This window comes from Squalius cephalus (assembly GCF_949319135.1).
Source record: "Squalius cephalus genome assembly, chromosome: 15".
Classification (NCBI taxonomy): domain Eukaryota; kingdom Metazoa; phylum Chordata; class Actinopteri; order Cypriniformes; family Leuciscidae; genus Squalius; species Squalius cephalus.
The window spans coordinates 30,008,145-30,021,415 of NC_137136.1; the positions used below are offsets into that span (position 1 = coordinate 30,008,145).

Consider the following 13,271-nt stretch of genomic DNA (forward strand, 5'->3'; position numbering starts at 1 on the left):
CTGCCTTAGGTGTGAGTGATCTAATGTTTAGAAGACCTAGCTTTAGAAATTGTTTTTGATTACTAATAGCAACATTTTCTGGTTTAATAACAATTAGATTTTTTCTAGATCCTGCAGTAGATTTATTATTTAATCTCACTAAACGAGGAATAGACACAGTTTCTATGCAATGTTCTACACTATTTATATCAGTTAAATTGGTGCAGCAGAGACTATGATTTGGACTTTTGGTTACTAGTCAAAAGGTATTTAACATTTTGGAGATGTTATCTGACAGAAGATCCGATCCGAATCTGCTTGGGTGTAAGCCATCAGCACGGTAAAGCCTAGGACGCTCCCAAAACAGATTCCAATTATTTACAAAGAGTAGTTTCTGCTCATTGCACCATGACATTAACCATTCGTTTAGCGCGAATAATCTACTAAACTTTTCATGACCTAGACGGTACGTGGGAAGCGGTCCTGACACAATGATCGTTATATCAGGCGATGTGCTGCGTACCGTATCGATCAGATTCCTGAAGTCTTTCTTCAGAACCTCCGTCTGGCGCAGCCTGATGTCGTTCACTCCTGCGTGCAAGACCACAGTTCCGACGCGCTCGTTCAGAATCTCGGGAACGCGAGCGGCGATTTCAGAAACACGAGCACCAGGAAAGCAGTGACTATGCACCTTACTTTTATTTAACGTAGCGTGTACGTGTCGAACGATGGAATCGCCAATGATCACAGCATCGCGTTCTGTTTCGCGAAGAGGGGAGAAGCGGTTTTGTGTGGATATCTCGAAAACCGGGAGGGTCGGAGAGAGTTTTCTTGGTCTAGGCCTGACTCGCGTCTTCCGCTGCGGAAATATCCAGGCTTCGTGGTGGCATGTTGGAGCCGGAGTGAACGAGACCATGGCTGATCGCGACCTCGACGCTCGCCGATGTTGAGAAACGCACGGAGTAGACGAGGTCGGAGTTAGCGGGTTAGTAACGTTAATCTCTGATTTGTGTGCATCCGCGCGTGATGTTTCAAGAGCCAAACGCCGGTCTATCAGCTCGGCCTGTCTCACTAAAAGGTCGTGGATCTGTTTCTCAACAGCTTCCAGCTCAGACTGCACCGCGTGCAGCTCAAATGTGTCTTCACCTGCACCAAAAGGTAGACCACTTACATCTAATATATTCGCCATTTTAACAGATGGACAGTACGTTAAGTTAGCAACGACGCTACCAGTGATGCTATCAATATTAATACTAATTTATGGCTGAAGTCTTGGATATAATCCGTCTTTTTAGTGGTACGGTGTAGAGTAGACGCACGATAGGCGAAAAAAAATGTTTGTTTGTAAATGAGTGCGGAGAAGACGCGTTCAGCCGTGATCCACGGACGTAACCTATAAGAGTATCCAGCGTTGGATCACTAGGCTTGAGACACGTCTGCTCAACAGTCCGCGTTGTAACTATGAGGTGAGGAAAAGTAGAAAATGTTCGTTGTAAATGAGTTTAGAGAGAAATCAAGAATTATAAATCAATCGAGCTCCAAAGACAACAACGCGTTCAGACGCGACGCATGCGCATTCGAAACAGGAAGTCGGCTGGTACGGGATCGAATGCTGCGGAAACATCAGTGGTTTATCAGCTTGTCAAAAAATATCAGACTGTATTACCGATCTAATGTTATTGAAATGTGAGATTGGCAGTGAGATTTTGGTATTTCCCCATTCAAGTAAATTGGCAGATGCTTTTATCCAAACAGACTAGGGCTGGGCGATATGTATATATTTTTTATTATTATTGATAATCGCCTTAAAAAAATATTGCAATATCCAATTATGTCGTCATCCAGAGCCCTGCCCCCGCCAGAGACAACACTGCCGACATACACCGTAAACACACATCATGTTGAGTTTGGCTGCACTTTATCTAATTGATAGCCTGTGATTCAGTTAGATTAATTTAATGATTGAAATGTTAAAGGTTTAGCTTAAACTAAAATAAAACATAACTTTGCTGTTATGTTAGTGTTGCTAATATTTACACACTGTTCTTATACAATTTGTGTTTGGAATGAATTTCGTTTTATGAATACAATTGAACAGAACTTAATTTTAAGTTCATGGTGAAGATGGACATTCTGGTGGTGACTGTTGATGTTCAATAGCAATGTGTCTTAAGATCCGGTGTTTCTCTTTTTTTTGGTTTATCGCACACATATTTCATGATGATAATGGTTTAATTTCCTTAATTATAACGTGTATAAACACTGTTTTTAAACTTGTATTCAAGCTATAATATATTTGTTACTTGTCTAAAATCATGGATTAAAAAACAAATTGGTTTGTTCTGCATGAGCAAAAAGGTTTTACTCATTCAAGAGCAGCGAGTGATTTCTTTGTTTTTTGCTGTTTGATTAAACATTAAAACAGACAGCAGCAGGAATATTAGGCTAATGTCACTAAGAAAATGTACGGATCCCGTGACGGTTTTGTCCACGTTTGTCCCAAACATGTATTAATTTCTTTCTTGTGCTGAACACAAAAAAAGACATTTCGAAGAATGTGGCTAACCAGACAGCAGCTGTTCCCCATTGACTACCATAGTAGGAAAATATACTATGGAAGTCACAGGGGACCAGCAACTGTTTAGATACCCAGATTCATCAAAATAACTTATTTCAACAGAAGAAATTTTAGTTTTATACATTTTGTGGCATCTTCATTTTTAGTTAAAAGTGTTCCTTGACACAATATGCACTTCATACATTTCAGTGTTCACTGTTCAGTGACACTGTGCAATGCAAATAGCTTTGCTAATAAATTGGAATGGAAGTTTTTATTTTTCTGCCGAGTGAGACACATGTATCACGATATGTATCGAATCGTGAGGCCCTTGCTGATACCCAGCCCTAGTAGACACGATTAACCAGAAGAAATTTGTCAACCCGAGATTTTGGACTATCATCTTGATTGCGGTTACGCTCACCTGACGTTGCTGCGTCGCGCGGTCACGAAAGCTTATCGTTTTTAAGCATAGCCGTTTAAAAACAGGTGCTTTTAAACCGCTGACGCACAATTAGCAGCGAAAGAGAACTCATTTCAGTCTATGCGCGTGCTCTCTAATCGGGGTGCTCCAATTGATCGGCCGATAAAAGATTTGGGAAGATTGATCGGCGGTCTCTGTAAAGGCCGATCTCATGCTGATGACGCATACAGATGCGCGTCTGCAGTGAGTTATGGCATGACATGCAGCGGCACCGTCTCAACGTCTTTAATAAGAACAAATGTATATTTATTTTACACAGTAAAGACTACTAGTGCTAGAAATTTTTCAGGTAGGTCTATTTCATTTGTTTATTTGTTCTATTGTAGTTTGCTTTCTTTGCTTTTTCTTTATCACCGAGAGAGATTTTTTTTTAGGCCAGTATTACTTTTTTAAATGATATTGAAAATGGAGATAAGAATTATGAAATTTCAATGCTATCAACAATTTTGATATCATAAAAAACCTTAAGACAAAAAAATAACTATATAGCGATATATTGATTTGATATATGTATCAAATTTAACTGAAATATAAAAATCTTACTGTATCGATCGGCCTATGCTCAAGCCATTAATGACTTGAAGATGAAGGCATTTGTATTTTCCCCTTAAAGAAATCCTTATAAAAAGTACCATAATAATGGTATCATATGATATTTTGGAAAAATATATTTGTCTTTTTTTCCTTACAATGAAACTCCAATATTGTTTGGACCCAATCTTTTTTTGTGTCCAACAGAATAAAGAAGTTTACACTGGTTAGGAACAGCATCAAGACAGGGTGTAAATGATGAGTAAATTATGACAGTAAATGTCTTTTTTGGGCACATCCTAGGCTGACCACTATTAGTTGTCTTGAAGTGAAGACTCATTCTGCATCATCTGAAACCCATGAGTCATTTCCTCCACACAACGTCTCACGGTGCTGTGAGTGTTTCCTCCTGCTCGGTTCACACTCATCACTCAGTGAGTCTGTCAAACCTGTCAAGCATGCAGGTGACGCCACCTGTGCTGAAGCCACCTCAAACTGAGATAGATCCACATATCGACATGAAGAACCATCTGGTGTCCCTGTGGAATCAACCACCTGGAGCAGAAAACCAAAAAGACAGTGCAAACTAGATCTGCACGATTAATCATTAAAATATTGCGATCTTGATTCAAACACACTTGCAATCTTATTCCTAAATGACAACTCTCTCTCTCACTCTCTTGTGTGTGTGTGTGTGTGTGTGTGTGTGTGTGTTACACTATGGCTAATGATAGACATTATTTAGAAGGACTGGGAGAAAAAAAAAGGAAAAACTTTTTGGTGTACGATTTAAATTTTTTTTTTTTTTTTTTTTTTTTTTTTTTTATGTTCCAGAATCTATATTATTTAAAGTCCTTGCTCATAGACGAGGTGGACATAAGGTACCCACTTTTGTTCCAACAGAGGACAAAAAAAAACAAGAGAAACAAGAAACAAGAGGGAGATTTGAGGAAAGACTGTAAAAAGAGAGATGGCTGAGGGACATTGCAAAAGAAATATCAAATGGAAAAAGAAGGGTTATGATCAGACAACAGCTTAGGACATGCGTTAATATTAGAAAAGCTTTCCAGCGATCGAAAGACCTAAGGCAGGGCCCTATGAAATCCGTTTTATATTTTCCCAAATTCTGTTTTTTTTTTTTAATCCATTTTAATGGTTAAATTAAATGTTTATCAAAAAGCATGTCTAATTAATTTAAATTATGAAACTTATACAATTTAACAACAATTTATTAAAACCTTAACAAAACATATTTAGAGCCCCAATGAAATACATTTCTAATTAAATTTTAATCAAAAAGCATGTCTAATTAATTTAATTCATAAAACCAATTTATTAATTCAAAATTAATTTCATTTTGTTTTTTATTTAAGAAATTATGTTGTGCATTTAATTTTTTTCTGGCAATCGAATGAAGACATAAAACATTAATTTAATTTATCTTTTTATTATATGAAATCAAACAAACTTTTTGTCAAACAAAGTGGTGCACAAAAAAATAAAGTTTTATTTACTATTATTATTATTATTATTATTAGTGTTAGTGTTATTATTATTACATTGAGACATAGCTAAAATCTACTGTACAAAAGTTATTTTGACGGTTTGCCACCTTTGAGTTTCTGTGTATATGATATGACGATATTTTTCCTCAAATGAAATGGTAAAATCCCATGAAGTGACTCTCATTGGTTTTGTGCTCTGGAGATGAGGTCATGCATTCATGTCCTCATAGTGAGACAGCAGAGGTTAAAAACACTGCGAGCAACACGCATGCTTCAGTGTGTGGGAAATGAAACTTCACAAAGAGACACGCGAAACATGCAGGATTCATATTTATATAGTCTTTTTTGCGGTTTAATATTCACAGACATGACTCTATATTGCGATTTGATTTAAGTGTACTGACCTGCTTTTTATGTATTCATCAAAAAATTTGCAAATTTTGTGAAATTCCGCGTTATACAGTGAATTCCATTTATGAGAGTATTCCGCGATTCTGTCCGAATATTACGCATCAAGGAAATCATAGGGCCCTACCTAATGCCAGGGTCACACTTAACGACTAGCTGAAACATTCCAAGACTGAAATGAACACACTAATAGACTATTCCCAATGAGCAGATTTTAAACATTGACTGTGAACACCGACTGAACGCAGCTGTCTCTGACTCTTCACATTTGGGCATGATCAGTCGTAAGTATCAAATTACATTCATAATCAGCCTTACAGTAGTTAAAGGTGCTCCAAGCGATGTCACACGTTTTTTAGGCCAAAAAATATTTTGTCACATACAGCAAACACCTCCTCACTATCCGCTAGCTGCCTGTCCCCTGAACACACTGTAAAAAAACGCGGTCTCTGTAGACAGCCCAGGCTCCACAAATGGCAACAAAAACAAACTGGCCCAGCCTGGACCATGAAACATAACAAACAGTGTTCCAGCCAATAACCCACTAGAATGATTTGGGGGTGGGGATTGGGGGGTTAATGCGCGTGCACATGAAGGGGGGTGTGGGGAGTGGAGGAGAGAGAAGCATGAAGAGGGAAGTTAGCTAGAGGAGAGATGTCCTAGACAACGACTAACGTTAAAATGTTATATTCTTGAGGATTTTGATATGGCCGACAAACAGCCAAAAAAACGACGTTCCGATGAACAAATAACAAAGCGTTCAAAAGGTGGCGAGAACTCCGCCGGCAGAAGGGCTTCCAATCCGAAATGCAGGTGGTTCTGTTTTTGCTGAACAGGTGGGTAAATCCAGTTTGGTTTTTCTAAATGGTTCATGATTGTTTCAGGAAGCACGGAAGGAAGGGAGGGGGTGGGGGGATGGGATGAGGAGGCGGGAGGGTCGAGGTAGCCTCTGTTTTGTTTGACAATACTTTGAACGTCAGCAAGAAGTGACGTCACCCAACATCGCTTAGAGCACCTTTAAGTGTGTCCCCAGCGTAAGTGGGGGGAGGGCCTGAAAACGACGCAGAGGTTGCGTTGTATATGCTCCATACGTGAGTGACATTGTTTTATGTGCTGCTGGCTACTAACAACGAAAACAAAGAGTGTTCATGCATTTTGGGGACGGAGCAATGAAGAGAGGGTTGTGTTTGTTTGGGTTGATTTCAAATATCAACAGTCTTCAACAACGATTTTGAAAAAAATCGCATACTGCACCTTTAAATGATTTAGGTACATCACGGCACAGTGACTGTTAAAAGGTACTTTCACTGTTTTAATTGCTTGGTCTGGGGAGTTCGACCGATCTGGCTGCCCTTGCTAGTGTTCACAACTTCACACTGTATTTTTTGGCGTCTGAACTGCGGTACATTTGAGTCAAAGCGACAGCTGTTCACCCAAGACAGATAAATGCAAATCATTTCTTGTATCAAATTGTATCCTTTGGATACCCCAGACCACCTATTCAAACAGATTCAGGTATGATTCATGGGTGCACACCAGACCAGAGTTCAGAAAACAGAATTCACATCATACAAATGAACCAAGGTCTGATGTTAAATGAACTTGGGTGTGTACCAGAAGTGCTAATGTGAAAACACCCCAAAATCTTAGAAAGGAAGTAATGTGTTCAACGAACTGATATATATATATAGTAACGGTTCTTGGCAAAAAAACTAACCATACAGTTCTCCACCCCCAGCTTGGCAAACACTTTCACCGTGGTTCATCTTAAATCTGACGACGCATCTAGCCTATAATACGGTTTATTGAAAATAACGTGTAAAACAGACAAACAGAGTCTCGCCAATTTAAACATTCAAGAGCCAGAAGACGCAAATGAGAACTACTGTTTATTTGACAGTATAGTCCTGAATATAGCACATACCGAACCGCACTGAAACCGTGATAAAAACTGAACCATGAGTATTTTGAACCGTTACACCCAATATATATATATATATATATAGTTGTTGTTTTTTATATATTATATATAGGTTTTTTTTTTTTTTTTTTGGAGAACTGAATTCTTTCTTGGTATTGGAGTCTCACCAATTTCCACACATTTGAAGAACTGCTTATAGTTATATACTACTACTACTAATTGCTTCCTGATTTATCATCATTTATCTTCAAGTTCAAGTCATGTAAAGTAGATTTCTACAAAGTGCTCTGGATATTCAGAGCTGGAGTCTTGTATTTTGGATTAAGGAGATCACACAATTTCCATTTACTGAGTTTTTCCATTCACTATTAAAACTTTGTGCTGGAGAACTTGACATGAAGAGGGGAATAAAATGTGAATAAAAGACCATTAAATCTGTTCATAATATAAAGTGATTGAGTCTCTTCAGAAAATTTGGACTAAACCACTCAATCCATATGGATTAGTTCACGATCTCTTTATGAACTTTTTGAAGCGTCAAAGTTTAAGTTGCGTAGACTGTCAATGGAGAGACAGAAAGCTCTCAGATTTGTATCAAAAAGATCTTCATTTGTGTTCCAAAGATGAACGAAAGTCTTACGGGTTTGGAACGACATGAGGGTGAGTAATTAATGACAGTTTTCATTTTTGGGTGAACTAACCCATGAAGAGTTTCACTCTTTTCTCAGTGTTATATCTGGGATTTTCTAAAGTAAGCTAAACAAATAGCCGATGTTACGAGAATCATCGTAAAACTAGAACGCACAGTCGTCTGCAGAACGAGGTTACAACTTTACAAAGTTGCTGGGCTCCTTCAAAAATCCTGAATCTCACTGACTAAAGGTGAAAGATCACCACTTAAAAATACAGCCGCAAAGCACAAGGCGGCATCAACGTGGAACTATGTGACAGCTTCTTTATTTTTATATGGCTGCAAAAAACAACCGCATGAGCTCACAAACGGAGTCAAAACCAGTCCACTTTCAAGCATTATTTGGAGTCAAACCCTCTTAGTAATTGAATATTTAAAACCATGTAAGAGCAAATCACACTTGCTGAATCATCTTTAATGGAAAGCACAGCGTAAATTTGAGAAATAAAATGTCTGTTGTTGCGCGAGCAAAAGAAGAAATGGTAGTGATTTGGAGTCGACTCCAAAAGAGTCGATTCCTCGACTCTCAATAGCCCTAGTGTCGGAATCAACTCCAGGACGGGAATCGACTGCCAGTATCAATTCTGTATTTTTTTTTTTTTTGCTTCTCGTAGTGACACTCGCGCTGTATTTGCATACTTTATGACAGCAGAAGTGAAATAAATGCAATATTTGTCAAATACACACACAGACATTACAGAGTTTTCTATTTAATACTTTAGCACTGCTTAATACAGCATCTACAATAATTAAGTTCAACATAAGACTATACTATCAATGAAGTGGGGTTTTTATCAGTTTTATTTTGATAAACATAACACAGTATATGACCCTGGACATGGGTCAATTTTTTGAAATTGAGATTTATACATCATCTGAAAGCTGAATAAATAAGCTGAATAAATAAATTTTTATTGATGTATGGTTTGTTACGATAGGACAATATTTGGATGAGACACAACTATTGTCCTATCCTAACAAACCATACATCAATAAAAATGTATTTATTGATGTATGGTTTGTTAGGATAGGACAATATTTGGATGAGATACAACTATTTGAAAATCTGGAATCTGAGGGTACAAAAAAAAAATCTAAACATTGAGAAAATCGCCTTTAAAGTTGTCCATTTATGTTCGCGGTTGTGCTGCATTCACTCACAAAAATAAATGTTTTATAAATTTACGGTAGGAAATTTACTAAATATCTTCATGGAACATGATCTTTACTTAATAGCCTAATGATTTTTGGCATAAAAGAAAAATCTATAATTTTGACCCATATTGGCTATTAAATATACCCGTGCAACTTATGACTGGTTTTGTGATCCAGGGTCACATATAACATCGCGACTACATGAAAAGAGCATTTACTGTTATAAAAAACAGATTTGTCGATCAGAATGTCCCATCCAGTACTGGAGTGGGAAAGACTTTTTTTTTATTCCTGACCCTATTTTTAAAATTAAATGGAGTCGAGGATTTGACTCCCAAAAACCCGGAATCGAACAGACCTAAGAAATGCTCCTCTCCCCACACACTCTTAAAGAAAATTATAAAACACTATGACTAGATTAGTTCATTTAGCAAACACTTATCCAAAGTGATTCACAATTGAGAAACATCCACAATTTCAAGTTTAATGTATTGCTAGATCGTTACACAAGCAAAAATAGAGGTGAAATGCAAAAGGGAAGAGAAAGAGAACAGATTGAGAGTCTTTGACAGAAATGCAATTTTCTCAGCTTTTTGCTCAAAATGTTGTTTTTTTTTTGTTTTTTTTATGAAACTTACCCACATTCAAGAGTTGTTGTTGATAAAAAAAAAGGATGAAGCTAGAATAAAACAGGTTTTTTTTGTTTAAAAGCAGAGGGTCTTCTTTCTTTTGATATATTGGATATTAAAATATTCACACAACAAAACATTCTGGGGGCTAAGAAACTTGCTGGCGGTGGCTGGCAACTTTTTTCAAAAACGCTGGTGGGGAAGGAGTTAAAAAAATGATTGAACGTCTTGGGAAAACACGCTTTAAATTAACACTTAAAACACGGATTGATGGCAGAGGTAATAAAGATTAGGACACAGAACGCAATTGCTTCTGCAGGAAAAATCTAATGCACTGATACCATTTGTAAACATTACCATTATCATTATATCATAAAGATTCCTCAAGGAGCCGAGAGCGATTTAAATTCACATAATAATTTTACGCACACATTCCACAAAGCTGAGTAAGCAGTACAAAAGCACATAATTACACCCAGCGTGGACAAAAATGATGTGTTTGTGCTACTAATGGCTCCACGTGACGTTCACTTAAAAACCTTTTGAGAAACAAGTGGGCTGTATACTAATACAATCATTACATAAGCAATAACTGTATACTTAACGTGTGATGATGTTGTTTTAAATTAAACACTGACATCTACACAAAAGTCATAATACCCAAGCCAGTGCAGATTTATTGCTTTTCAAACATACTGGTTTTCAACTGTCTGAAAACATATAAATCTGTGGTTAGAAACTGATATGACGCATTACTAAGCCAGAGACAATCTCTGAATGAATGACGGTCTCAGGAGGAGTCTGTCCAACACAAAAATAACACAGAAGACTTGAACTACTTAAGATAACCCTGTTGGATCATTCAAAATGCTTCCAGTCGTAGTATCTTGAAAATTACATTTCCCTACTCTAGAAACATTCTCACAGGAAAGGATGCTAATAGGGATTAGAAGTGAAGAAACGGGATGAAGGTGAAGTTTTAAAGTTGCCCTTGTGAAAACAGTCCAAGTGAGGAGAAAGCAGAGATTTCATGTGGAGTAATTCATGCCATATTGTTCGCTGTACAAGACAGAAAAGCTAAGAGAGATTTCATGTGAATTTCACTAGAATAATTCATGGGATATCATTCACTGTACAAGCAAGAAAAGCCAATAATCTGCACATGATAAGACTAAAAGAGCTCTGACCACAGAAGTTCTTGTGATATCAGTTACATCACTATAAAAATATGAAGTGTAACAAAACTTTCCTGACAGATAAAAACAAAGCAAGCGTGAAAACTGACAATGAAGACTGATTATTCAAAGTTGGTGTCTGACAAATCAGAAACTTTTGTCTTGAATGGGCCACTACCTGAGGCTTCAAGATCTCTCGTTTAATTGGAGAGCTGACGAATTAAAGGATTTCAGAGGCATAGATCCGAGAACAAAAGCCTTCAACACTGAGATGCTAAAGGATCCTGGAGAGGTCAATTCAGCCCATGTTAATTGCTTGGCAGTCCCTGAAAAGACTGCTTGTCACACACCTTTACATGTGCTGATGCATACAGGGCGACTGAACTCACACATTACCATGAGATAAATAACTGGTCGTTTTCTTTTTTTCTGTATGCCCTCATTCTTGGGAAGGTAGGGAGTTCTGATTATATATATCAGGGATATGTATAATTTAGGGAGTCTGATTATATTTTTGATTATTTATTTTCTGATTAGAATTTATTTGAATTCAGGAACTTATATTTACATACAAGAGTCTGAAGCTACACTGAAACACGTTATTTCTTTTTCTTTTTTTTTTCTCTCATTTAAAACTTGAATTAAAATGTTGTATGATTTGAAGATGAAAATCAAGAAGAAATACCCATTTAAAACTGATAGCCCCATAATCAATAAACAAATGAGTCACCGATCATGTGCCTCTTTGTACAGTGAGTGGGATTTTCTTTCTTCCATTGAAGCTAAAGAAGATCTTTGGATCATCTCAGATCCCGCTGGAAAAACATGATCATCAGCTTTAGTTCATGTGGCTCCAGTCCTGCCGACCAAAATACTGAAGACATCATCTCTTTAATGTTCCACTTCAACTTTTCACTCAAATTGTAATGATGAATATGAGTTTTATGCAACATGCAACATTTTAACTAGTGATCATTGCTTAAAAAAACTGCAACTTGTAGTTTATTGATAGAGACCTCCATGAACACACATGGACTTCTTCACCCTGCAAAGCTGATTATCTGTCAAGCAGCTGCCATCTCTCTACACACACACACACACAGAGAGAGAGAGAGAGACAGTTAGAGAGCCAGTTAGAGAGCCAGGTAGATAGATAGATAGATAGATAGATAGATAGATAGATAGATAGATAGATAGATACTTTTCTAAGTGACATGACGTATGATGGATGTTGCACACACTGGCACGTTATAAACTCCAGCTGATGGCGCAGATCAGCGAATAAAACAAAAGCCCGTTGTAGCCTCACGTGTGCTGAAGAGCGCTTCTGCTGCAGCTGAACATGCATGATTCCTGAATGCTGATAGGCTCCTCGAGACTGAGTGCAACATGTAGCACAGGAAGGAAACTCATCTGAGCAGGCCAGAGAGGAACATCTCATGGCCTACATCCCCATCCACATCAGCACACACAAACGCAACACATACCTGGAGCTTCTGGATGGGCGTGAATCGTAAGTCATGCACGAACGGGTTCCTGAATGGAGGAGGCAGCTCGCGCTTCTGTCCTCCATCCGCATGTGTGGTCTTGATCAGCCTCATCCTCGAAAAATCCCAATCAATTGCAGTCACCGAGCCGCCGTGATATCCGTATCTGCGTCCTTTAGGCCTGCGGATTCCACTCGAACGCGTTATTATCTATCAGTCCTGGAGCTTGAGGAGCGTTGAGGGATTAGGAGGATCATGTATTTGACGAACACTCCTCTTTCCGTGTGCGCAACAGCAGCAGTCAGTCCCGCTGGATGTCATGGAGGGACAGAATCCTGCCGGTTGTGCGCATGCGTGGGCCCGCTCCTCCTCCGCTCACGCCATAAGATACTCCACTGTGATGTGACTACGCATGCGCAGATCCTCCATCCGCTTCAATGGGCGGTAAAGGTTGATGGCTAACAGTTTCCAAATATGAGGGACCCCCATCCTAAAATTCAAAAGGCATCTATCTTTTATAAACACCCAATTTATACACTGAAAAAAAATATATTCTTTTAAGAAGAAATAAGAAGAAATTTACACTTCGTTTCTAAGTTACGTTTAATGCTCACTATAGTAGTGTACTGTAAAATGTATTTATTTATTTGTTTGTTTAATTGATTGTTAGATTGTTAACTATGTTGTTTAATTTCAATCACATTTTTATTCATTTCAATTTAAAGTTTTAATTCCTATTAGTATCTGAC

General features: G+C 37.9%; 1 protein-coding gene across 1 annotated transcript in view; it reads right to left on the reverse strand.

Moving 5' to 3' along the window:
• The window catches only part of LOC307172117 (lysophosphatidylcholine acyltransferase 1), a 59,846-nt gene extending 46,803 nt beyond the window's left edge, over positions 1-13,043 (reverse strand). The window contains exon 1 of the mRNA XM_079894183.1: positions 12,523-13,043. Within this exon, the coding sequence (XP_079750309.1) occupies positions 12,523-12,636 (114 nt within the window). The 5' untranslated portion in view covers positions 12,637-13,043. The remainder of the gene's footprint in view (positions 1-12,522) is intronic.
• Between the last annotated feature and the right edge of the window lie 228 nt (positions 13,044-13,271).